The sequence below is a fragment of the Hemicordylus capensis genome, chromosome 5, assembly GCF_027244095.1.
Source record: "Hemicordylus capensis ecotype Gifberg chromosome 5, rHemCap1.1.pri, whole genome shotgun sequence".
In the NCBI taxonomy this organism is placed as follows: Eukaryota; Metazoa; Chordata; class Lepidosauria; order Squamata; family Cordylidae; genus Hemicordylus; species Hemicordylus capensis.
Window position 1 is genome coordinate 238506443 of NC_069661.1, and position 27245 is coordinate 238533687.

Here is a 27245-nt window from a genome sequence, read left to right on the forward strand (position 1 = left end):
AAAAGCATCCTCAAGGATAAAATTGTAAAGCACCTAGAAGAACAGGCCCTGCTGGGAGTGAGTCAGCATGGCTTCCGCAAAGGTAAATCTTGCCTCACCAACCTTTTGGACTTCGACATTGTCAACGAGTGTGTGGATCAAGGTGATCCAGTTGACATTGTCTACCTGGACTTCCAAAAAGCTTTTGACAAAGTTCCTCATCAAAGACTCCTGAGGAAACTTAGCGGTCATGGGATAAGGGGACAAGTACATGTGTGGATTACTAACTGGTTGAAAGACAGGAAACAGAGGGTAGGTATAAATGGAGAGTTTTCACAACGGAGGGAAGTAAGAAGTGGGGTCCCCCAGGGATCTGTACTGGGACCCGTGCTTTTTAATTTATTCATAAATAATCTAGAAGCAGGGGTAAGCAGCGATGTGGCCAAATTTGCAGATGATACCAAACTCTTCCGGGTAGTGAAATCCAAAACTGATTGTGAGGAGCTCCAAAAGGATCTCTCCAAACTGGGGGAGTGGGCGAAAAAATGGCAAATGCAGTTCAGTGTTAGCAAGTGTAAAGTGATGCACATTGGGACGAAAAAACCCAAATTCAAGTATATGCTGATGGGATCCGAGCTGTCGGTGACGGACCAGGAGAGGGATCTTGGGATTGTGGTGGACAGCTCGTTGAAAGTGTCGACTCAATGTGCGGTAGCTGTGAAAAAGGCAAATTCAGTGCTAGGGATCATTAGAAAGGGGATTGAAAATAAAACGGCTAACATTATAATGCCCTTATACAAAACTATGGTGCGACCACACTTGGAGTACTGCATACAATTCTGGTCACCACATCTTAAAAAGGACATTGTTGAACTGGAGAAGGTACAGAAGAGGGCAACCAAGATGATCAGGGGCCTAGAGCACCTTTCTTATGAGGCAAGACTACAACACCTGGGGCTTTTTAGTTTAGAAAAAAGATGACTGCGGGGAGACATGATAGAGGTCTATAAAATCATGCATGGTGTGGAGAAAGTGGAGAGAGAGAAATTCTTTTCCCTCTCACACAACACTAGAACCAGGGGTCACTCCATGAAATTGATTGCCAGGAGGTCTAGGACCAACAAACGTAAGTACTTTTTCACACAATGTGTGATCCACTTGTGGAACTCTCTGCCACAGGATGTGGTGACAGCCAACAACCTGGATGGCTTTAAGAGGGGTTTAGATGACTTCATGGAGGAGAGGTCTATCAATGGCTACTAGTCGGAGGGCTGTGGGCCACCTCCAGCCTCAAAGGCAGGATGCCTCTTAGTACCAGTTGCAGGGGAGTAATGGCAGGTGAGAGGGCATGCGCTCAACTCCTGTCTGTGTCTTCCAGCGGCATCTGGTGGGCCACTGTGCGAGCCAGGATGCTGGACTGGATGGGCCTTGGGCCTGATCCAGCAGGGCTGTTCTTATTTTCTTATTCTGTCTTCCTGGCTTCATTCAACCTAGCTGTTGTTTTGCCCTGATGACATTCCTTGCCTCTTGGTTTCTGCAGGAGAGACTACAGCAGCGGCTGAATGTTACAGTCAAAATCGAGAGAAACTTGAAGAGCTGTTGCAATTTTGAAGTGCAGGTAGGTTGGCAGCTGTATTTCCTATTCAAATAAGGGAGGGGGTGGCCCTTAAGCCACTGACAGTTCAGAAGAATGTTGGGTTCCTAGCAATGTGTCAAGGGGTGCAAAGGGGATTATCCAGTTGTGGATCTGTTTTCCTTCTCACTTCTTTGGACTTGAGAAGTCTTTCAAGGCTTAATCATGAAGTACTAGAAAACAGTCCAAATATGTCAAAATGAAAAGGCATCATTTTATTTTAGGGGCACCATTTAAGGCAGGCAGGAGTGTAGATCCCAACAGCAACAACAAATATTTATATAAACTGCTTCTCAACAAAAGTTCCCAAAGTGGTTTACATAGAGAAATATAAATAAAGATGGTTCCCTGTCCCTAAAGGGCTCTCAGTTTAAAAAGAAACATAAGATAGACACCAGTAACAGCCACTGGAGGGATGCTGTGCTGGGCCAGTTGCTCTCCCAAAACATTCTGTCGTTCAGACTCCATGTGATTATTCTTCAAGAGCAAAACCAAAGCTTGGTTATTTATTAAGACTGGTTATTATCAAGTACAGGAAGTCACTACAATATTTTTTCTTTAAAATGCTGATATTTTACAATTTTATTTTGAATATTCTAAGAATCTTATGAACTTTGCTCCCTTCTTTTCTGCATGCTGAGTTTGTGTGCACGCACATGTGTGCACATACGTGCTCACTCGCTGAAGGCTAAAATGGTACCCATGTTTTTGAACCTTCCTCGTTCTGGAAATGGTGCAGTCTAAAGAGGGGAAGATTGAATGGATGACTTCTCGATCAAGAGGCTCTAAACAAACAAATCCCATTAACTTGATCTCTCTAGTAAAAGGTGTCTCAAACAAGAACCAGAAACTACCCAGTTTAGTTTTTATTCTTGAAACTTGTAGTGTTGGGCAATGAAACATCAAATTGGTATCTTAGGTTGCTCTCTCCATTCTTTTCCCTCTAGATTCAGCCACATTTTGCAACTTGTAAAACTGATTGTGAGAGGCATCCGATTTTCATTCCATGTCCCCTGACTGTCTCAAGTGACCGCAGCCTGCCCACACCAACTGACTTCGAACCTGGTATGGTCATCAGTTGAGCATGTTAATGAGAACTCTTAATAGGCTCTCTCCTTTTTTTAACCAGAAGTTTCAATCTAGGAATGTGAGGGTCTCCACTAACTTGTATACTTCTATATTTCTTAATTTCAATGGGAGTACTCATGATAGTCTGAATGGAAGCCAGTGATTGGAGTACTCTATCTCATAACTAACATTTAAGTGTAAGTGTGTGCGTGTGCGCATGTGCACGCTCTCTGTCTCTCTAAATCTTTGTGGGGTACCTGAACTGAAGGCTTTCAACAGAAGGGGTTCTTTTTTTAAAAGGGTGTGGATGTGGGAACCTCTGCTATTAAAAAAAGGGGTGTGGGTGTAGGAACCTCTGCTATAAAATACTAAGCTTAAGCCTACGAGCCATATAAGCAGCTGCCTCAAGATAACAATTGAGGCAGACATCTCCTTCCTCCCAAGAGTAGCAGATGTGACTTTGCCACTGTTGTTGTACCATAATTGATGTGAACTGTGGGCTGAGCAGGATCAAGAGAGCAAAGCAAAGAACAGGAGGAATGGAGAGTAAGCCTTCTGAAAAGGCAAAGGAGCTAATCCAGTTAAAAAGAACCAGAAAAGGAAGGCAGTTGTACTTGAGGGCAATTACAGTGCAGAATGAGTTAAAGATAAATGTTTTTGTACCCACAAACATGCTTTAACACCACTAGATGCATATCCAAGTTTTGCTGCTTCTAACCTGCCAGGCAAATGTGGCTTCAGTTATATCAAGTTGCTTTGGGATTAAAAATATGATAAATAATGGCATATTTATTTAATAGATATGAGCTAAAGTGAAATTATTCTTCAGTTTTTCAAGCTTTCCCCCCTCCCCCTTGCTCTAAGCTATTCAGTACAGTGTTATGGTGCTTGATAAATTTAGCTGTGCAAATGTTCCCTCTGCCATTTTCTTTCTGTATTTTAGGCGTTCTTTCAGTGTGGTTACCCTGGAGCCTCACTCTCATCATCATCTTACTAGTTGGCTCAGTTGCCTCTTGGGTTATATGCTGCATTCGAAAGCATAAAGGTATGATGTGTGTGTGTTTGCTGGAAAGAGTCTGCCAGCTTTCCCCCTCCATTTTGCATCTTCCTTTGTGTCTCCATGAAATGGCCTGCTCCTGGATGCTTAATTTTCAGCTCTATTTATGGGCAGGGGAAGGGGGGGCAAGATTAAAAAGTGACACCACCACCCCTCGGACTACTTTATTACCCCCAAGTTAGTTATGTCTAGTTATCTTTGGGTTTATGCTCAGAAGAGCTCATTTTGTACAGAAGTTCTCATTTCAAAATTTAGTTATATGAATATCCCAAGGGAGAGCAAGTTAAATCCCTATGATTCATGCAAGATGATATTGTTATACTGAAGAATAATGTTTAGCATTTGTAATGCACTTCAGTATGTTCAAAGTTCTTTACAACTGTCTTGGTAACTAATTGTCTTGGTAATTCTTATGACAACTATGTAAGTCAGAGCAATCTTAACACTGGAAGCAAGACTTGATCCAGGAACTTCATGAACTTATTCGTAGTTTAATACTATGCTATGCTAGTTCTGATTCTCTAGTATCGGTTTCAGGCTCCAAGTTCTTAATATTTAAAATTGGCATACCTATCTGCCTGGCTGTATCTCTCTTTCTCCTTTATTCTTTTGTATAATTTCAGGTGATTTCTGTTTACCAAAGTTTAGCTGGGGCTTAGAGCCACTCTAGGCAGCTGGCAAAAGAAGCTTCTAAGAGCCCACGTGTGTGTTCAATGCAAGAAAGACTGGGAGGAAGGAAGGAAGCAAGCCTGGGGTCCTTGGAACATAGGAAGCTGCCTTGTATCGAGTCAGACCAGTGGTCCATCTAGCTTGGTATTGACTAGCAGCAGCTCTCCAAAGTTTCAGGCAGAAGTCCCTTCCAGACCTACCTGAAGAAGCCAGGAATTTAACTTGGGACTTTCTACATGCAAAGCAGATGCTCTTCCACTAAGCTACAGCCTCATCCCTCAAACTTGGGTCTCCAGATGTTGCTGGGCTACAGCTCCCTTCAGCCTTTGGCCATTGTGGCTGGGGTTGATGGGAGTTGTTGTTCAACATCATCCATGGACCCAAGTTTGAGAACCCCTGGACTAAGCCATTGTGTGAGAACAGTCACAAGTCATCCACCCTACTCTTCCTGCTCGCTCCCACCCACCTTGCATACACTTCAATCTCGGGGTGAAGATGGCGGGTGCTGGATTCCAGAGATGCTGCTTTATAGTCTTCAGAAGAAGTGATCATCTTCTTCTGAAAACTAGATGAAGATTATATTCTGTCTTCTAATGTGTGTATTTGTTTCTCTTTAGTATCGGTTTCTGAAATGAGCAAGATTGATGGTGCATTTCATGGTAAGAGAACCTTTGCTTTCAGTGACATCAGTGTGATTCTATAGGTTAGAAGTAGGGATGTGCACGGATTGCAATTTGGAGTTCGATTCGTAACACATCCCCTGCACCTTTAAGACAGAGGAGAGCTGGTGTATACGTGATCCTCCACAGCTCGCCGCCACTTCCTGAATTAACCTCTGGTGGACTAAAAAGTAGTTCTTCTCATAATGTAATAATTAATTCATGAAATTCACTGCCACAAGATTTGGTGACCACTTGCTTAGATGGCTTCAAGTGGGAATTTAACACAGTAATGGACAATTGGTCTGTGTTGGCTCCTATTCATGATAGGTAAATTTAAAATTACAGGTTCAGAGACAGTATGCCACTGGATACCAGTTGCTGGAGGACAACAGGTTGTGGCAAGGTCTGTTATCTGTCAGAGTAGGCCTAAGTGGATTGCTGCTATCTTCAAGCGCTGGCGGCACTCTCTCCCAGCTGCCTGCATGTGACGCCTGCATGCAGTGGCCTCTGTGTATGCGCAGCAGCCATGTGCAAGCCAGTGTTGCATGGGGACAGCTGGCAGAGAGCACCGTCAGCATGTGAAGATAGATGGGAGGAGCGCTGCCAATTCAGGAAATGGCAGCAAACTGCAGAGGATCAGGTATGCACCTGCTCTCCTCTGTCTTAAAGGTGCAGGGGATGTGTTATGAATCGAACTCCAAATCATGATTTGTGCTCATCCCTAGTTAGAAATATGGGTTTACTGTTTGGGGGCGGTGGGGTTGACTGTGTGAGAACTACCAAGAGCTATATGGATTACTGGTTACTTTGCCTGAGAATCCGCCACCCATGAAATGGTTACTTCATTTTTGTTACAGAAAGTAACAGTTCCTAGTACTTATAAGAATGAATCTGAGTGTTTTTTTAATTATTTCATTTTTGTGCCACCCTTTCTCCAAGGAGTGGCATACAGAGTTATCTTCCCCATCTCATTCCTGCTACCCAAGTTATCTTCACGAGGCAGGTTAGGCTGAGAGGCTGACGGGCCCAGGGTCACCCAATGACCTTCATGCCTGAATGGGGAATTGGACCCACTTGTTCCTGATCCTAGGCCAGCACTTGAACCACCAAACAATTCCTTAAAACAACTTTACTAATTAACAGTAAAAAAACAAAAAACAGGAAAAAGTTGGATTTCTGTCATATGAGGCACTTTAACCTTGATTTATGGAAAGGAAATAGGGGCTTGCAGTTGAGAAGAAACTTCCTTGTTTGGGGGGACAGCTAGCACCATAGAAGTGGTATGTCATTATGGACTTCTAACATACAGAACAGAATAGAAGTCTGCCAGCCACAACAGTAAATTTATAAAAAGAGTAAATGTGAGGATTAGAAGCATTTGGAATATTTTTATCAAGGTCTGTGGTGAACTGGGGGTGCAAACAAAAGGGCTAGAGGTTGAGTGAGAAAAAGGAAGTATCACAAAACACACAAGTCTTACCAATGACTGAAAGACCAGCCCTCCACACCCTCAGTTCTAGTTTTCTGAGCTTCTTAACAGGCATCTCTCTCGCATATTGAAGCATTTCATCACTGTCCAGAGAGCTAGAATCTTAAAACACTGAGCACTGATGTGTAACCTGAACCAAATTGTGGGATGTGTGCACAAGATTCGACTGTTCTCTTGTGATTGACATGAGCAGTGCTGATCTTAATTAGCAATTCACGTGCCTAAATGAATTAAGATACTGAGGGTGGGGCAGAAGAAAGAAATTGGGCCTTTTGCTACCTTTTTGAAAATTAAAAGGTAGATAATTTTAAAAATTATCACAATTGCGTGTTGGTTAAATGTTGTTAAGGGGCAGCTTAGCCTATGTTAAACGGGCTTGAGCATTTGTCCCTATGTCCTGTTCCAAGTAAAAGGCACATACAGCTTCATTTCTTCCTTTCCGTGTATGTAGTGCAAAAATGGTAACATTTTTTTAATCACCTCACTTTTCCAGATCCGACTCTGTCCCAGCCTGTCCCAGCCCTGAAGCCTTGTAAGGTTTGGATTGTATATTCTGCTGATCACAAGCTCTATGTAGATGTTGTAATGAAGTTAGCTCAATTCATGATCACCGTCTGCGGCACTGAGGTAGTACTAGACCTGCTGGAGGAGCGTCAGATATCCGAGATGGGGGCTGTACGCTGGCTTACTCGGCAGAAACAGGAAATTGAAGCACTTTCGTCAAAGATCATCATCTTGTGTTCTCAGGGTACTCGAGCCAAATGGCAGGCCATGCTCGGGCATGAAGAAGCAAAGGTCTCTCTCAAGCAAGATAACCTGCAGCCAGTTGGGGACATGTTCACCCCTGCTTTGAATCTTATCTTGCCAGACTTTAAACAGCCAGCTTGCTTTGGCATGTACCTCGTGTGCTATTTTGAGGGCATTAGCAATGAGAGAGACATTCCAGACCCATTCAACGTTGCCTCCAAGTACCAGCTAATGAACAGATTTGAAGAAGTTTACTTTCTGATTCAGGATCTGGAGAAGTTTGAACCAGGGCGGATCCATCAGATTCCAGAGATCTCAGCTGAAAAGTACGCCGAAGGCTCAATTGGCAGAGAACTGAAGGAAGCAATGCAGAAGTGTCAGAAATGGCAGGCTGAGAACCCTGATTGGTTTAAAAGAGAGAATGACTACTTGGAGGATGACTTGCAGTCTCTTAATGAAGAGCTTTCTGAGAAATTAACACTGGTTGAGGGGAGGATTCTGAAGCAGCAACTGCTCCCTCAGGAACCTGACCTCAGTAGCTGTTGTCTGGTCAATCTCTGCATCAATAAGGATGAATCGAGAGCCTGTAGGCTGCTTCCCCAGCTTCCACCTCAAGAGGATCTAGCATTCCAGACCCTGGTCATTCCTGCTGATGAGTCCTCTCAGGTACAGGTGATAGAACCTGTAGCCTTTGCAGAAGAGAGTGAGATATTCAGTCATCAGTTGTTGACGAATGAAGACTGGGTGGAACAAATCCCCATGATAGAGCCTAGCATCCCAAAGAGAAACAGTGTTATCCTTCAAGAAGATGTATTCTCAGATGCCCAGCCTCTACCAGCTGATATGAGGCAGCAGCTGGAGGGATTAATGTACTCTCTCTTTCAACAAAGCATTTCTCCCTCTGAGCCACTTCACCACCAAGATGATATTAATCAGCAGCAGCAGTTAGTTTTTGATGAGTTGTGCAAAGATCAAAGACAATCAGTGCAATCGGATCAGGGTTACATCTCTCGATGTTCCCCTTTGCCTTCTGATAGCCCTGTGGAGGAGGAGGAGGAAGAGGAAGATCAAGAACAGGAAGGCCACAAGCTAGCTGAGCACCTCTCTCCAGACATTTTGGACAGTCTAAAAAGTCTTCAGCAGCAGCTGTTTTTCCAGAACATTCAGCAGAACTCTGTGAGAGGTCAAATGGGAGAGAGGATGGGGATGCTCTAGAGACTATTGATCTCCACCCAGGTCCTGTTCTGTGTTTGCCAAAAAAGGGACTGTAGGTGGGGATGCAAACATTGTACATGCTCTCATGCATCCTTATAGCGCACACTTTTTTTTTAGAGGTCTAATGAGTTGGAGATCCACTTTGCAGCTGGGCTAGCTTGTCTCTGTTTACAGTATCTTCTGGAACACTGTTGTGCTCCTTCAGTCTAATTCTAGAACTGTTAATATTCTACATATTGCTACAACAAGCTGCACATCTTGACACCATAAGAATGGCTTCAGTATCTATCAAATGAATGATCAATATTTGCCTGGAAATCTCCCAGTAGTGGCCTGCACCCTCTATTACAGAGGTTAGAGTTCAAGAACACAGGGCAATATTGGCACAATCTACTCTTCAGAACAAATATATTTATGTTGTCAAGTCAAAATTATTGTAAGGTAGAAACTTAAGAAAAGCCCTCCTGGATCAGAACAGTCATCCATCTAGCCCACCATTCTGTTTCCCATGGTCGGTTAGCCAGATGTTTCCAGAAAGCCTACAAATCAGGTACAGTCATCTTTCGCCAACCGCAGGTTTCCCAATCACGGTTTTGAGTATCCGCAACTGGGAAACAGTGTTCCTTCTAAGGCATGCGCACGTGTGCGTGCTCACAAGTTTTTTGATGTCCACTCAGTTAATTTTAGATGCTGCTCAGGTTGAATCAGGAAGGCCCCACACTGAATGCATGTGCGCGCACACTGGCTTGATATTGCCACCCAGAACAAAACACATTCCACACACAGGTGAAGAAAATTAGAGAGAACACTGCTGGGAAATTGTGGCAGGTCTCGCCAACCGTGACCTGAGTATCTGTGGTTTGGTGAGATTTTTGGCAATTTGGGAGGGTTCGTGATTGGGGCGGCAGGGGTGATTTTGGGGGGTTCCCCTTCACTCCTCTTACTGACTCATGGGGATTTTGAAGGTTTCTTTCTATATTCTACTGTATTTTGTGATCCTTCCATGACTGCTATTCCCCTAACTCCCTGCTTGCCATTTCTTTCAATGGCTCGCCAACCACGAGGTTTTTCAGGAACGGAAGCCTTGCGGGTGGTGAGGGATGACTGTATCAAAGCCCACATGCTTTTATCTTTCCTCGTAGGGCTCCAACTTCTTCATCATTTTGGTTTTCCTTTTCCAGCTCTACAATGTCCTTATTGAGATGAGGCAATCGGAACTGTACATAGTATTTCCAGTGTAGCCATTCTATAGACTTCTATAAAGGCATTATAATTCTGGCAACTTTCTTTCCTAATAATCCCTAAAATCAAACTTCCCTCTTTTATTGCTGCCACCCACTGAGTTGATGTTTTAATTGAGCTATCCACCACAAGATCTTTTCCCTAGTTAGTCTTCACCAGTTCAGATCCCATCAGTGAATATGTGAAATTACAAATGGCTTCCCCAATGTCCATCACTTTACACTTCGTTACTTTGAACCTCATTTGCGATTTAGTTGCCCACTCACTCAGTTTGAGCAGATGATTTTGGCACTTTTCACAGCCCACCTGGGTTTTCACCCTCTTGAATAAATTAGTATCTCCTACAAACTTGGCCACCCCAGTGTTCACGCCAGCTCCAGAACACTTATGAACTCTAGATCATTTTTAAATTATTAAGACAAATGGTTCACAGCAAGACAAATGTGTTGGGTCTTGCTCCTTAAGCAAGCACTGTAGGCTATTTTAAATTTGAGGTCAATAAAGTAAAATGCTTTTGGATTGATTGGAAGTCCTGCATTAAATAATTACTCTGCTTAGTTACAAATGCTGCAGTAATCCATTCCTTCCCATACCATAAACAACCCCAGCAGTATTGCATGGTTAGGAATTTTCCAGCAAATTGCAAATAAATTTGCAGCCTCTCTCTATATTCAAGTTGCAAGTAGTGGAAAATCAAAATGACTTGAGCACATTTGTGAATGCATCTGGTATTGGTAATGAAGGATTATTTCTCCTTGTATAATACTAGGAGAAGAAGCCTTGAGAATCTACCTCCAATCGAAATCATTTTTTAAAAGAGAGAGAGGCAGAAGCAGAGAGGTTTGTTGGACCCAGATCTGGGAAATTGCAGCTGAGGTGCTCATCTTTTGGTTTCTGATTCTAATAGTGTGCCTTTGAAGCCACCACAGGGATGCTGTTTCAGAACCATCTCTAGAGCAAAAGGAATGTGCATGCTGCCCAGTGACACAACCAAGGGGGCTGTTTATTAGGCAGCCCCCCTGCAGTATGGATTGCTGTGAGTTTCCCATTTATGCATCACAGCTGCTGACTCCTTGACACAAACCAAGACCCAGGCAAATGGAAGTGAAGAGGAGAGTGAGTTGGAGAGCTCTTTGCCATATCTTGGCTAGTCCAGGAATTATTCCATGGGCAGAGCCAACGCGGCTGGTCTTTCAACTGCTACTTGGTTCAAAACATGGCTGTTTCAAAATGAGTTGTAGACCAAGGACTGCGGAAAGATCTGGTGCAATTTAACACATATAGATGTTGCATAGAAGAGATGAGGAGGGGATTACAGCTGACAAATGCTGGGTATTAAGGATGGCTTAAATCTCTGCATCGCCTGACATTTAGGCAATGATCTGCCATATACTGTATGAGCAAAGAATTTGGATAAAAAGCCATTTCCATAAGAACTGAAAGGTTATTAAAAAAACATCTATGTACCCTGGTAACTAATTCAGCCCAAACAACTGAGCAGCCGCTCCTGAAGGAGGGAGGAGTAATTTCCAAACAGGTTAGTTCCTTTTATTTCTCCATACCCCATCAGGTCTGCTGTCTTAGTAATTGCACCAGCATGTTAAAAAGAACAGGCTCTGATGCTTGTTCTACTTGAGGATCTCAGGAGTTTCTGTTGAGGTACATGGTTCATCCCATGGAAGCAGATTCAACCTGGATCTTTTTTGTCTGCCTCTTCTAGTGGTAGCTTTTAATATTTCTTGATTATGCAAGCCAAATATGTAATATTTTTGTAACTGTTTCTCTGGCACTTTCCTAAATATTTGTAATTAAAGAAAATATTTTTAAATATCCTGTGCACCAATAAAGTTGTGTGTGTGCTGTTTTCAATTTGTGTACAAGCTTTTTTTTAAATCTTCCAAGGAAAGGTACTCTAGAATTGACTCAGTGAGAAAATTGTTCTCTGAGAGTACAGTATTTTACTTAAAATATGTGGAGCAACAGTAAGCCAGTGAAACCGCTGCATCAAACAGTAAGCCAGTGAAACAGCTGCATCAAAACTTAGTCAGAATTAAGTCCCATTGAAAATGGTCTCATTTCCCTCTACTGATCTGCAACTGGATCAATAGTGCTTAGCTGATACTAGAAGCTAGTAGGTTGGTTTACATGGTTCTAATTAGGGTAGGAGATGTATCCTGCAACCCAAGTTCAGGAGCTGTGTATGCTCCTGTTTGCAAGTAAAAAAGCAGGGTAGGATGGGAAGGACTATCTGCTAAACAACATCTGGGCCAGAGGGGTTTTTGTCTTACCTTGTTGAGGAGTTGGATACAGCTGTGGGGTAGGATGGAGCCCTCTGACCCACCTGCTGCTTAGCAGACAATTGCTACCCCTCCTACCTTGTTTTTTACTTGCAGTTCCCAAACCTTGGGCAGGATGTGTCTCATACCCTAATTAGAATTGTGAGTGTTGGAGATGTAGTTCCAATGCATCTACCTTTTGCACCAACTATCCTAATGACCACTAAGGGCATTGGGAGTAGAGGTAGTTAGTGAGGGTCTCCTTACCTGACCCTGCTTTATTCTGTCCCTGCCTTGACTCCTCAGGTACTTCCTGTAGGGTCAGTCTTCTTCCTTTCCTCCTAGAGAGAAGATGGAAACATCTCTCTCCCCCCCCACCCCCAATTCATTATTGTAGCTGGCTGATAGGTTTGGTCTTTCCTATCCTGAATGTACTTCACCAATAAATCAATTTAGTTTAGACTCTACAGTGATCTCCACGCATGTTACTTAGTTATTTTTTAACACATTTAAATAGCTGCTACAGCTCAACTCTGCACTCTGTAACTGGAGTGGTAGCTTCCTTGGTGCTTTGCTAAGTAATCACAAACCCCAACAGTGAGAACAGCCCTAATGTTTTTTTATTTATTATTTATTTGTTTGTTTATATATTACATTTATAAACCGCCCCATCCAGAGGTTCTGGGCGGTGTACAACATTCACTGAATGTTGCCAGATGAAATCATCTCATGAATCCTTTGTCATATGTTCAGAGTGCAACTCACTACCATCCTCAAGACAAACAGAATTTAACGGCACCAGCTTTTTGTTTTTCTGCTATATGGGTCATCAAAGTAAGTATACATGCCTCCCCCCCCCCAAAAAAAACACCATGCAAATCTACCTGAAATAACTTCTTGAAAACTTATTTTTGTTGCTCACTGGCAGGGAATGATGTTTTCTGAGAACATATACATACTTGGTAGAATTTCATCCCTACAAAGAATGAATGCCTTTTGGCAACAGAATGTCAGAATGGCCAGTTCTCTTACCATTCTTCCATCTCAGACTGTATTGATTAAAACACCCAATCACTTTACATGTACTTCTCAGCATTTCTACCAAGAAATCTCAACTTCAGGCCATGCTTTCTGCCTCTAAAAGCAGCAACATCTTTCGGCACCCCTGCTTTTTAAAAGCGGAGCCTAAAGAATTCTATAAAAGTCACTACTAGCTGTTTTGCCATATTTAGTAGTCTAGACTCCCTCCTCCCACTGATCTTCTGTGAAGGCCTAGGCTAAACATGTTACAGAGCTAGAAATGTTCTATTGTTGCTAGTTTTCTATTGGTGGGGTGTGTTTAATATAGGATGTATACATGGATGTGATCTCCCAGCCTGAAGCTGTGTGCTGAGGTGGTAGAAATGGCAGAACTTCAACATCACATTCTACTGCATGTGTAGAATAGGCATATGTCTTTATGTAGTGTTCTCTGCCTTTAAAGTGCTGGGTGCAGAATTTGTATCTCTTTCATCAGACTTGCACTGCAACAAGTTCATAAACAATCACACACCAGGAAAGAAATTGCTAACTTTTATTTTAAGAACAAAATCTGTTGTTTTTTTAAAAAAACATAAGCTCTGTTAAACTTGAGGGGATGCTAGTTTTCCTTTATTTATGCTATTCTTTCCTCTTAATCTTTGCAAGACAGTTGCTGTTATAGTAGCAGTTCCTATAAGCTAGGAGCTTGCACTAAAAAAGCTATGTTCACAGTGGCCGACATACTGCACACACTATGCATGCAACAGAATTTAACGTTTGCACTGTTGAGCAAGCACAAAAATTGTGCAGATGTGTGCAACAGTGAAGCAACTTTGTGCATTTTTTCCACTGTACAAACAGTACTCTTGTGCAGCTGTTATATTCTACCGTGCATATAGCACTGTGCTTTATGTCAACCAGTTTCTTTAAATAGCTGAACAGTGAGCCAGAACTTGCAAAACTCCAAGTAAAGTTGATTTAGGCTAGTACAAATGCATAATGAGAGGCATGTGGGATATGAATCTTAAAACTTTTGGTTAGGCAAGTACATATGTATGCCAATATTTATTTTGAGTAATGTAAAATCAAATTGTGTGCAAATCCCTCTTAGAGAACCAGTAATCATACACACCCTGTTGTTTGGAAGTGGAGGCAGTATGATATTCAGCCCCTCCTCCTTCAACAGACAGACATGATTAAGGGGACTCTCTCTCTCTAGGCAGCTGGAGCAAAGAGAGGATTTGCATGCACAGTTCCTCATCTAGTTAGGACTGCATGTGCAGAAGCCTGCTTCCAATGGTGGTTTCATCTGGATCAGGGTGAAAGTACTGAATTGTGCCAAGACCTATGTAAACACACACAAAATCCCAGTTGAATAAATGTTGACTGCATGGCATAAAGGAGGTTCTAGTTTAGTCTTCTGAACCAGCAGGATTCCCCTGCATTTCAACAATTCATAGTAAACAATGTGCTGGTTCAACTATACCGGCCCCAGAACATGGGCAGGGAGGGGAGCACCAAGAGCATTCCTGTTGGAATGTTCTCCGCACATCCCACCATCCTCGTGCATTATTATTATTATTATTTATTATTTCTTGTTTACGCAGTCAGACAGGTGTTATTGACTGGCTTATTTTATCCAGACATCGAGTCCTTCCCAAGGACCTGGGATGCCAGAATTTTATTGTCAATTGTTATAGATATCGTCGCAGAATATACGCTGTTCCCAGTAAAGCTGCTTTTTGTAATTGGCTGATGGTGACTTCTGTGACCCCTATGGTGCTGAGGTGCTCTTCAAGGTCTTTTGGAACTGCATCCAGGGCGCCAATTACCACTGGGATTATTTTGGTCTTTTTCTGCCACAGCCTTTCAATTTCAATTTGTAGATCTTTGTATTTTGTGATTTTTTTCTATTTCTTTTTCTTCTATTCTTCTATCCCCTGGTATTGCATGTCGATTATTTTAACTTGTTTTTCTTTCTTCTCGACTACAGTTATTATTATTACATTTATATTCTGCTCTTCCTCCAAGGAGCCCAGAGCGGTGTACTACATACTTGTGTTTCTCTTTCACAACAACCCTGTGAAGTAGGTTAGGCTGAGAGAGAAGTGATTGGCCCAGAGTCACCCAGCTAGTTTCATGGCTGAATGGGGATTTGAATTCGGGTCTCCCTAGTCCTAGTCCAGCACTCTAACCACTACACTACGCTGGCTCTCTGCATCTCTTGTTCATGTGTGTGGGCTGGACATCCAATGGTCCCCACACAAGATCAAGGGGTGGTCAGGAGGACATCCTGACAAGCACACTCTCAGTGCTGCCTCTCTTTCTTGTTTGCTGGAGCTGGCATTGAACTGGCCCATTTGAGCTCTTCTCTCAAAATTGCCAAGGAAATCAGGCATCTTGCACTACTAATCTTGCTTAACATTTTTTACAGGTGCCAAATAGTTCCGCCCAATCACTTATGGCATCAGGCTTGTAACAGGCACATAATCCACAAAACATTTAACCATGCAATTTTAAACTTAAGTTGTGGGCCTCTTTAAATAAAAGTAACTTGGACTGTCTGCTGCTTTTTTGGCTACTGAAGAACAGGCTGCTTTACAGCAGATTCTCCCTTTTCAGGGAAGAGGCAAAAGTATTGTTTGTACACTCATAGGAAACTAGCATCCCCCCTAAAAAACATCTCAGAGCATAGGGGGAAAGTCCACAGTACTTAATTTTACAATCACAGTCACAGCACCAAAGATTGTCCAGACAAATAGAAAGACGTTACTGAAGCAAAGGCCTCTGGCCAGAATGTCACACAATTATCCTTCAAAAACTCTGCTCTGGGACCAGATGGAATAAAGCACTGGTGAAAAAGTTAAGTCTAGTCCTCTCTTCTATAGCCACAGACTGGCTTGAGGTCAGCAAGCAGGTACTCCACAGTGACTCCATGCAGCCCTGGCTGGCTTTCCAAGGAATGAAGCACCCATTGGAAGTACCAATTCCATACATAGGTCCAGAGAAAAAAGGCTGAATGTAAACATAGTATTAGCAGTGCCTGAAGACCATGTTCTTTCTCCTTTACTCTGGCTTTTGTACCCTCTCCCTCTCCATGGCATAATTTGGCTGAAAAGGGGAACATGTGTACAGAATAGGGGATAACCTCCCCCCCCCAATACATCCTATCGCAGAGTTTTGGATAGTAATTAGTTAGCTCTCTGTCCCCTATGCTGCCTAGTCAGCTTCGGGTGGGAGGTGGGTAGGATCTTGACATTGTCATCTACCATGCCCAATACGGGATCTTCTAGAAATTCAGGCCTCTCCTATTCACGCATGGAGTTACCTTAGACTGAATCAGACCATTGTCCATGCACCCCAGTATAGCAGCACTCTGCGATCTTCCCAAGCCCAGGTTCCTTAACTAGGGATGCCAGGGGTTGAACATGGGGCCTTCTGCATGCAAGACAAGGGCTCTACCACTAAGCTATGGGTCACACCTTGCCTATAAAAAGCTGCGTCAAGGAGAATTTTGCAGTTAGGGTTTCATAGCTGGTTCAGCTCCATTTGTGTACATGTAAAGCACAATGGGTTTTGCAGAGTTAAAAGCAACTCATGGTGCTTTAAAACCAAGGGCAACTGGGGTCCAATAAGATAGGAGGAAACACCCCTCCCCAGCAATCTTGGATCCACATGCACACAAAGGAAGAACTGCTATATGGGGAAAGGATTGGGGCTCTTGCCAAGATACACAAGGTTGAACATAAAGAGAAACTATTTAATAGTAAGAGCAGTTCAACAGAACCAATTACCTGGAGGAGAAGGGTGGAATCTCCCCTCACTGGAGATCTTCAAGCAGAGGCTGTTCAGGATGCTCTAGCTCTCTGGATTCCCTGAATCAAGCAGGGGGTTAAGAGGATATGTCCTACAAGGGCCTTTCCAATTCTATGATCCTCCCTAAGAGCTTTGGTAATATGATCTCTCCCTCTGCTAGGTTTCACTCCATGGCAAATTAGGATTAGCATACTAAGCATTACCAAGCAGCACCAATAAATATCTAGAAAAGAAAGAATAGCTCAGCTTCCTTCTTCCTTTCACCTTATTTGCTTGGAGTTCAGGGTCCATTTGCCTGTAAACCTATCACTGCTGACCCCATAAATCTAAACAAGTGAAGACTGCCCTCAAAACAGAGCACCAATGTTTTAAATCATGCAAGTCTATCCTCAAGAAAAACCAGAGTCTTGGCAAGCGGAGATAAACCCTGTTATCAACCCTGTTGATAAACCCTGTTATCACCAGCGAGTTAAATGTCTCAATCAAGAAGGGGGCTTAGGTCCTTCTCTGGATAAAACCAGACACAATTGTCCCATTTGCACAAAGTCAGCACATAATGCAATGAGGTTCAAACAGAGAGGTAGACATTTTCAACAAGGAAAAAAGATGGCTCCTTAAAAGATCGCAGAGCACCACCCTAGTCCCATAAATGTCCCCCACAAAGAGGCTATATCATCTCAGCAGAGGTGGGGAACAGTAGGATATTTTTTACAATGTACAAGAGGGTGAAAAGCAACCTTCTCCATTGGAGGTGGAGAAAAATCACATGTTCCAAGGCCTGACATGTCCAGCAGTTTCTCTCTTCCTAAATCATAACCATGGGGACTAGCCAAGTATGGCAGAGGCCAAAACTCTTGTTGACATGGAGCAGAGAATTGAGAAGGGCAAAATGAAACCCACAGGGGGACACCAGTGACCATGCAAAAAATATGAGTTGGTCCACAAAGGAGAAGATGTGGATGAACCTCTTGAGAGACTGTAAACTGTGCCTGGGACTAAAAAGAGCCTGTGAAGGAAACAAGTGTCTTTTCCTAGGAAAGGCAGTTCTTGCTGATTTAGTTGTCCTTGCTGATGGTGTTGATCTTTTGCGCCACACTTTCCTCTTGAGTAGTCAGCTTGTTTGAAGGAATGTAGAAAAGGAAGCCATTGGTAAGCAAAATGGTGTCCTTGATCTGCCCTTGGCTCTAGCAACGAGCACAGCAGATGCAGCACCCTGAGCAACACTGCTAAGGAGAGGCACAGATTTCTAACCAGCCATGACCTACTTCTTGCCAAGATGGAAAACCTGTGCCTGGGCAGTACCACTTCAGTCTGCAGGTAGAAGCTCACATGATTGTATGTTCCTTCATACAAAAAAACTCGAAACAAAACTCCATGCATATAGAAAGCTGGCCTGTCAGGGAGAAGGCAGACTAAACCCTCCTCCCCAATACCTAGGAGGGAAATGTTTTATGGAGGAGCATTCAACCTTGTTTGCCCTCACCTGCAGTCTGAAGTGGTACAGCCCACCGTTAGCGTTCAAAATGAACTAAGTCTGACTTAGCACCAGCGTTATGGCTGGGCTACCCACCACTGCATGGGAAGCAGCCCAAGTGAGGCTATGGAGAACCTGAACATCTACCTAGAATAGATCAGGCAAGTCATCATTCCAGTGGGATTCTCCTGGTACTCCAGGAGGCAGCTGCCCCCTTTTTGCCCCCCGCCCATCCCTATAGGCAGTGGTGGTAGGAGGCACCTAAGTAAGTACGACAGGTCAGAGAGAGCAAGGCTGAAACATGGAAGGCATGTAATCTTTTCCCTTCCTGTTGTGTCTATGACTGGCTCATGAAGATGACTGGAAAATACGCAGTTTGGGTAATGTAGTTAGGTAGTTGAACAACAGACCCCCATCCTTCTTGATTTCTATAAGCCCATACACAGGCAAGATGGTAAAAGGTCCGTAGCTGAAGCAAATCAAGTGGCTGAAACAGAGTCTACAGAATGAGTAGAAATGATTTGGGTTCTGGTGTGGGGCGAGGACACCAAGGAGTTAGAATAGCTTGTGGGAGAGAATCAAGGAGTTGGGATGAGGAATGGTTAAAAATAAGCTCATTGCTGGCATGACTAGAGCCCAGTGAATGGGTTGGGAGTGACTGATACTTCAGCGGTGCTTGGTGTCTCCATCCCTTGGATGGAGCCCAGTGAAGAAGCCCTCCTACAAAAGGTGTGTGTGTGTGTGTGTGTAAAAGCTGCTGTGTTATAAAAGGGGGGTAGAAGCAGATTAGCATACAGGGTAGTAGGAAATAGATTTAAGGCAAGGGTAGCACAGAGACTGCAGCAGTGGAACATGTGATTATTAGGAGGTGGGGAATCACACTGCTCACTTTATGACTGAAGTATGCCCAATGTGTGGACATCTCTACACACAGTTTAACCATGCGGACAAAGTGGATTCCTAGTAGTATCCAAATAATGTGGATAACACATGAAGTAATTGAGGCTTCATCAGTTGGAGATCAGTAGTAGGCTTATGGATGATCAAAAAGAGGGCCTCAGTCACTGAGCTGAGTGGGGCTTGACTGGCACAGAAACAGAGCAGGGAGACTGCAGAATGGGTATAGACTGGGGTTCCCAGGATTTGTGATGGGTAGTGGATGTTTCTGGGGCAGGAATGGGACAGGCACATAGGTGAGAGACATACACTGCAATTGATCAACGGAATCATGTAGTGCTGAGTTAGAGGGCTGGATAGGAGGTACCATTACTAAGGGGGCTGAGTTTGGGTGAACTGGCTCATCTGAAAAGTGGGAGAATTGCAAAATAACCAGGAGAAGATAAACCAGACCAGGATGGGGAAGTTAGAAGGAAAAGAAAGATGGGTGCAGAGTGGTTGGGAGAACAGAAGTGGCCAGCCAAGAAGTGGGCACTGGCATGGGTTTGGGGTCCCCTCCCCATCACCCTCAGCTCTGCGCAGTGACCGCCAGCGTGTTGACATAGCCGTGCGGGCCCATGTCGTTCTCCGAGATGCAGTGGCTGAGCTGGCCGGCCCCGGCCCCCACAGAGGGAGCAGGCGCGTTCTTGGCAATGCCCCCAGGCCCACCGGCGGAGGAGAGGAGGCAGCAGGTCTCCATGGCCTCCAGGCCCCGGCAGGCCAGGAAGAAGAGGTTCTTGAGCATGAAGATGGAGAGCGGCTGCTGGTAGCGCACCAGCAGCAGGCAGCGCAGGCCCAGCAGGGGCGCGTCCAGCAGTCCAGCGTGCAGCAGCCAGTGCAGGGCCAGGCGGCCGGCGCCGGGCGCCCTCGGGGCGTTGAGCTCGTACAGCCAGAGCACAGGCGAGGCCAGGCACAGGAAATAGACGGCGATGAGCATGTACCGCAGGGCTGGCGGCAGAGGCAGGGAAGGCCGGCCGGGCTGGAGCAGCAGCAGCTCCAGGAGGGTGAAACTGTCCAGCAGGTCCAAGCACGTGGCCAGGAAGGCGGCTGCTGCGCGGTGCTGGGGAGGCGGCTGGGGCGGGAGGAGCAGCTGGCCAGAGCCGTCGCCTCCGCTGCCCTCCGTGCCAATGGCCCGCAGGAGGCAGTAAAGCAGAGGGGCCGAGAGCGCCAGCGTGACGCGGAACCCGGTGGCGCCCAGCGGCAGGCGCAGTTCCACCAGCTCCAGGATGGACGTGCCCAGGATGAGCGCCGCCTTGGGCGTGAAGGCGATGGCGTAGATCAGCCAGGCCAGGTGGGCGTAGGCGAAGTCCCCGCCACGAGGAGCGCCCGCGCCCTTGCCAGCCCCGGCGCCTCTTCCGCCGTGCGGGGGGTGTCCCAGCAAAGGGTGCAGGGGCGGCGGGGGCGGCACCTGGTGTCCTCCTCCCCCTGACGGCCGGTCCCGCCGCCGGGCGCGGCTATTGCGACAGAAGAAGATGCTCCAGCCAGCGGCCAGCACCAGGTCGGTGGCGATCCAGCTGCACCAGTACAGGTCGGTGACGGCGATCAGGTAGAGGTCCAGCAGCGCGCCCTGGCCTAGCAGCAGCACCAGGGACAGCGCCTTGTAGCCCCAGCGAGACCCGCCGCCGCCGCCTGCCCTGCCGCCGGCCTCAGCCCACAGCAGCCCGGCGGCAGCCCCCGCCGCCGCCCCGGGCCCAGCGATCGGCGCCCCGTACAGCTCCCCCGCGGTCATGCTGCAGCCGGACGTGGACGTGCTGCTGGAGCCCGGCGAGGAGCAGGCGGCGGCGGGCGCAGGGGGAGCAGCAGCCGCCGCCGCCGCCGAGCTGGGCTCCTGGACCGGCACGAGGGGCTTGGCTTCCTCCTCCTCCTCGTCGTCGTCACTGCTGCCGCTGCTGCTGCCTCGAGTCCGGGTGGAGGCCGAGCTGGACACGGAGCCCCGCCTGCCCCTCCGAGTGCCGCCGCTCGAGCTGCTGGTGCTGCTGGTGCCGCCGCCGCCGCCGCCCAGGAAAAGGGGCTGCAGGTCTGCGGCGGGGGGAGGCGGCGGGGGAGCCTGAAAGGAGCCCGAGGAGGAGGAGACCGAGCGCTGGTTGGAGACAACTCGGTGCATGGTCGTCCTCCGCCGCTCCTCCCGGAGTCGACGGGCGGGCCACCGCTGCCCTCCCGGCCGGGCAGCCTGCGGGCAACCGGTCCAGCCCCGGGGAGCGGCGGGCGAAGGAAACGCTGAGGATGGGCGAGCAGGGGAGAAGGCGGCGGCGGCGGCCGGAGGGGAGGGAGCGGTGGGCTGGGGCTGAGCGAAAGACGAGACCCGGCCTGGATCTTCCCTTCCCCGGCGTCGGAATCCGGAGAAACCCGGAGCGGATCCAGCGAAGGACGAGAGCCCGGGACGCGGATGCCACTGGAGAGACGGCGCGGAGGAGGAAGAGGGGCGGCTCTTCAGGCGGCGGCTGGCACTGCCGGGACTCGGAGCAGCGGGTCGGAGAGGACCCCGCCGGGTAGGCTCTTGCGAGGCGAAGGAGCGGGCGGGTGGTGGTGGGCGCCGCGAGGCGAGGACGGGGCGAACCCGACGCTTCCCTTCCCCTGCGAGCAGGAAAGGGCCTGCCTGTCTGCCCGGTGGTGCTGGCAAGCCCGCCGCGAGGGAGGGGCACAGGCAGGGGTTTCTCGTGAGTCAGGAGAGGCTACCTGGAAACAGCTGCGGCTTTGTTGCTGCCCACCCCCTCACCGCGTGCTTCGTGGCAACTGGGTGGGCGGCCTGATGCATCAGCAAATGAGTCACCAGGCTGAGGAGGCGCCGGCTCTTGTTGCCGAGGAAGGAACACGCTTGCCTTCATGCACCTCTGAGGGGTGCACACTCAAGCGGGCTTAATGCAGGGGTTTCTCCAAGTTGGGCCCCCAGATGATGTTGGACTACAACTCCCATCATCCATAGCCTGTGGGTGATGGGAGCTGTAGTCCAACACCACCTGGGGACCCAGCTTGGAGAAACCTCTGGTTTAAGCAGTAGTAGCATAATGAGTAGTGATTCCTGGCTTAATGAGAAGCCCCTGCAACACTGCAACACCCTTGCAATGTCTGGAAGAGGGGCGGGGGGACTTAAGTATGGGAGAGCAACACTGGTTCTTATTGCACTTTCATCTTTTCACCTTATCCCTCCCAGTTATTGTTAAAAGCTCAGACCAGTTTACAAACAAAGAGTCTAAGAACTGTTCACCACAAAGATTTAATAATTCAGTGTAAAATACAAGATCTAAAACAAAGTTTTATCAGATCAGATTATATGTTGCTAAAAGCCTATTTGAAGCATGTTTCACAGTGTGTTTTAAAGGGCATTAAAAGCCTGAGTTCTGAAGACTTTCCTCATTAGGCAATTTCACAATGCTAGGAGAGGACAAGTTCTGAGTGGGTCAACAATCCCCAGAAGCCTGCATGTCCTCTCAACAGCTGTATGGGCTTCCCAGGCTGCCCTGGGTCACTCCCTGTATGCTCCCATACCCAAGGCACTTGTCCCGCTCCAATGCTTCCTGCTGGTGGGGGACAGGAATTCTGACACTGGAATCCCCCTTTTTCCAATTCGCACAGTCCTAGTAGCGAACATGTTAGTCTGCTGCAACATAAACAAGCAGTCTTATGGCACGTTAAATGTTCATTTATTCTAGCATAAGCTTTCATGGACTAGTGCTTACTATATCATCACTGCATGTGTCTGATGGAGGGCACCCTTGTTCATGAAACTTGTACTAAAATCTACTTGTCTTTATAGATTCTTCAGAGATGCCACATGGAAGATTTTTGATGGATTACTGAGGGGCTTGTGCTCAGAATGCACCCTCTGATGTAGGAGAAACTGTGATAGGCCATGAGGCTCCTTGGTAGGTCAAATGGCCATCTTGAGAGAGGATAGTTCCTGTTCATTTTTCATGTGACATGGTGGAACTCTATAGCTTGATTCAGCTGTTATGCTGTATGAGTACATTTCACATTTCATGCATTCAAAGGGCTCTACCTGCATTTGAGGCTACAATCTTATGGATGTTAATTAGGGATTATGTCCCAGTGAATTCAATGGAACTTCCTTCAGAGTATCCCTACTAGATCAAGCTGCTCTTCAATTACAACTGTGTAAAAAGGGTTGAATTTTTATCCTCATATTGCCAGATGGAGGTGGGGTTGGGGTGCGGGGCGGCTGAGGCTGAGATTTGTGACTTCCCTAGGAAATGTAATATTGCTTGATTTCTCAAGTGGGAAAGATGGGCTCACACCAGCCCGGGAAGTGATACTCTCCTATCTGGAAGACTTTCACTCACTATAATTCCAGATATATGTGAGCCTTTTCCAGCCTCAGTGGGGAGATAGATGATTTCAACAGGCTTAGAAACACCATGTTGGTGACTAATGCTTTATGGCTGTGCCTTGGAATGTTTTAAACTAGGTTATTAAATCCTGATTATTGTCGAAGTACTCAACAATGTCAGGATCAACCTTCTTGTCAGTGACAAATCAAATTGCTGTGAATCAGCTTTTCTGATCACTGAAATGTTTAAGAACCCAAGAACCACCATCAAGTCCAGGGGTTGTGAAACGTAGGTTCCCAGATGTTGTTGGACTACAAACCATCAACCCATAGTCACCATGGCTGATTGTGGCTGGGGATGATGGGAATTGTAGTCCAACATCTGGGAACCCAAATTTCAGAACCCCTGGACTAGTCCAGCATCGTGCTTCTCATGGTGGCCATTAGGAAGCTCACAAGATGGGAAGCAAGAGGAGTTGTGCCCTAGTTTCATAAAGCACACTAGATTCCCCACCCCCGACACACACACACACACACACACACACACACACACACACACACACACACACACTTCTTTTTACACCCAAGTCTGACCTTAAGAAGGTAAGTTCAGAGTATTTGGAGTGATGGTTTCTTTGGGTTTTTGTAAAGTTCAAAATGGAGCCATTTAAAAACAAAACTGAAATCAACTGGCTCTTGGCTGTGAGCATCTTAAAGTTGTTTAAAGGTTTTCCTCCCCACAAGAAAAAAGGACTACTTTTCTTCTCCCAGACCAGTTAGAAGGGTCTAGCTTTAGATCACAGGTTTCAAGAAAAAGCAGAGGGCTGGAGAGTTTGTGGGTGGAGAAATGCTTAAAATAAAGCACAAGTTCTAAAAGCCTTAATTATGTCTTATGGGAGCTGTCAGGAGTTGGCAGCTCCAGAACGGAAAGACAAAAGGAGGATAAGTTGATTTTATGCTGGGTTTTTAAAAAAGTGCAAATGTGCCATTTGAGCGAGAGAGAAACATCTTTCTTTCTAGATTAAAAAGAGGGAGGATGGATGAGTTCTACTTAAGATGGTAAGATCTTAAGCAGCTCAGCAAACACAAATTAACATGCCAAGATGTTGAACATGAGGGATAACTTTCATTCTGCCAGTTCTCTCTTGCCTCAGTTACTGTACTGTACTTCTCTCTGATCTCTCTCTCTAGCCCCTCATTTCCATTTTGCATTCTGTGGCTCATTTGGTTTATTCTGCATCTTTTTATATGACATCTCACCTTTCTTTCCATAATCCATCTTTACTTAAAATTTGCAAATATTGACACATTCTGTGGGCTTGACTTATTGTTCTTCTCTTCTCACTCTAACAGTGTTTCCCTCTCTAGTCCATATATCTCATTTTCTATTCCTTGTTTCATCTGCCCTTTCTCTTTTTGTCCTTTTCCAACTGCATTCTCTTCTGCTTAATATTCACACAACCTCTCTTCCTGTGTTCATACAAAAAGGGTCCTGTTTTTGGCCAGGTTTTCTCATCGTAATTTGACTCCCTGCTTCTCTCTTGCTCACGAGCATTTTCCACCTCCTTTCTGTCTTTTTTATTATTAAAGATGATAAGCCTGTGGGTACATTCTCTGTCTACCAAACACTATACTGTGCTCTTAAAGAAGGAACATCTCTCCCTCTTCAGTCTAATACAAATTTCAATGATTAAACACCAGTTTTCAAAGGCACATATTCCACTGGCAGTGTGAATATATGGCCAACATTGCTCACTAGTAGAGCATCTGCTTTGTATGCAGAAGGTCCAAGGTTAACTCCCTGGCAGCATCTCTAAGTAGGGCTGGGAAACACTCTTGCCTGAAATCTCGAAGAGCCACTACCTGTCAGTGTCGACCCTTCAGCTGCCAGGCCTCTCAGCTCTCCTGCTTCTATTGTCTCTTTCTTTTGGTGGTTGGTTTTTTTGTGTGTGTTTTGTGGTTTTTACTGTTTAACTGGTTTTAAATTATTTTTGTGGAATCTTATTGTAACTTTTGTAAACCACCTTGGGATGCTTTATGAAAGGCAGTATAAAAATGTGAAAAATAAATAAATAGATAAATAGATAGACAGACAGACAGATAGATAGATATTGATCTAGGGTAGACCAATGGTCTGACTCTATATAAAGCAGCTTTTTCCATAAGGTGGATAAATTCCTAGATCAAATATGCTCTTACTTGCAACACCAACAGGATTGCTTGGGCACCAGTAGTGTCATAAAGAATTGCTTGGTAGGTACAGTTTTAGATATGCCAACACTGTGAAAGAGAAGCCACACCTGGCAAATCTCACACTGCCCTTAAAGACATCATCTTCTGCTTTGTTGTTGACAACCTAAGCACTGAAATACAATGGGCAGGTTCAGACAACTGCCAGGAAATAAGCAAGAGGAAACCAGAGGTTTCTGGAGGGTGTGGGTTGCTCACGCGAGCTGGTACTTCCGCTCATTTCCATACCATGCAAACTGGAAATGTCAGAATCCCTCCACCACCCAAAATCTGTAACCAACATTTGAGGATGGGCAGAGTATGGCAGGAGGTGAGGGAACCCAACATTTCCAGGTTTGCATGACACAGAAAGAGTTGGAAGTACCATATTCATAAATGATCTAGAACAGGGATTCTCAACATTGGGTCCCCAGATGTTATTGGACTGGGCAACTGGGGCTGGGGATTATGGGAGTTGAAGTCTAATAACATCTGGGGATCCAATGTTGAGAATCCCTGATCTAGAAATTGGGGTAAGCAGTAAGGTGGCCAAATTTGCAGATGACACCAAACTCTTTCAGGTAGTGAAATCCAAAACAGATTGTGAGTAACTCCAAAAGGATCTCTCCAAACTGGGTGAGTGGGCAACAAAATGGCAAATATGGTTCAATGTTGGCAAGTGTAAAGTGATGCACATTGGAATGAAAAAACCCAACTTCAAGTATACGCTGATGGGATCTGAGCTGTTGGTGACTGACCAGGAGAGGGATCTTGGAGTCGTGGTGGACATCTCGTTGAAAGTGTCGACTCAACGTGCAGCAGCTGTGAAAAAGGCCAATTCCATGCTAGGGATCATTAGGAAGGGGATTGAAAATAAAACTGCTAATATTATAATGCCTTTATACAAAACTGTGGTGTGGCCACATCTAAAAAAGGACATTGTAGAACTGGAAAAAGTGCAGAAGAGGGCAACCAAGATGATCAGGGGTCTAAAGCACCTTTCTTATGAGGCAAGACTACAAAGTATACAGTGTACTGTGCTTGATTGGCCAGCAAACTCGCCTGACCTGACCCCATAGAGAATCTATGGGGCATTGCCAAGAGAAGGATGAGAGACATGAGACCAAACAATGCAGAATTGCTGAAGGCCGCTAATGAAGCATCCTGGTCTTCCATAATACCTCATCAGTGCCACAGGCTGATAGTATCCATGCCACGCCGCATTGAGGCAGTAATTGCTGCAAAAGGGGCCCAAACCAAGTACTGAATACATACGCATGCTTATACTTTTCAGAGGTCCGATATTGTTCTATTCTTCAATCCTTGTCTTCTTGGTTCCATGTAATATTCTAATTTTCTGAGATTGAGGATTTGGGGTTTTCATGAGCTGTACGCCATGATCATCACAACTATAACAAATTAAGGCTTGACTTATCTCGCTTTGCATG

The 27245-nt window shown here is 45.7% G+C and overlaps 2 protein-coding genes across 8 annotated transcripts in view; one reads left to right on the top strand and one right to left on the bottom strand.

Annotated features, from left to right (window-relative positions):
* IL17RA (interleukin 17 receptor A) overlaps positions 1-11630 on the top strand; it is a 44715-nt gene extending 33085 nt beyond the window's left edge. For all 7 annotated transcript variants that reach the window (XM_053255015.1, XM_053255012.1, XM_053255016.1 and 4 more), the window contains 5 exons: positions 1520-1597; positions 2560-2677; positions 3624-3725; positions 5024-5065; positions 7051-11630. In XM_053255015.1, the coding sequence (XP_053110990.1) occupies positions 1520-1597; positions 2560-2677; positions 3624-3725; positions 5024-5065; positions 7051-8519 (1809 nt within the window). In that variant the 3' untranslated portion in view covers positions 8520-11630. The remainder of the gene's footprint in view (positions 1-1519; positions 1598-2559; positions 2678-3623; positions 3726-5023; positions 5066-7050) is intronic.
* Positions 11631-13596: 1966 nt separating this feature from the next.
* TMEM121B (transmembrane protein 121B) lies at positions 13597-22060 on the bottom strand. Its single transcript, XM_053255458.1, has one exon. The coding sequence runs from the start codon at positions 21385-21387 to the stop codon at positions 19813-19815; it is 1575 nt and encodes a 524-aa protein (XP_053111433.1). The 5' UTR covers positions 21388-22060; the 3' UTR covers positions 13597-19812.
* Between the last annotated feature and the right edge of the window lie 5185 nt (positions 22061-27245).

Bases quoted from the DNA above. Each gene is read 5' to 3' on its own strand.
- TMEM121B (XM_053255458.1), bottom strand. From the start codon at position 21,387: ATGCACCGAGTTGTCTCCAACCAGCGCTCGGTCTCCTCCTCCTCGGGC.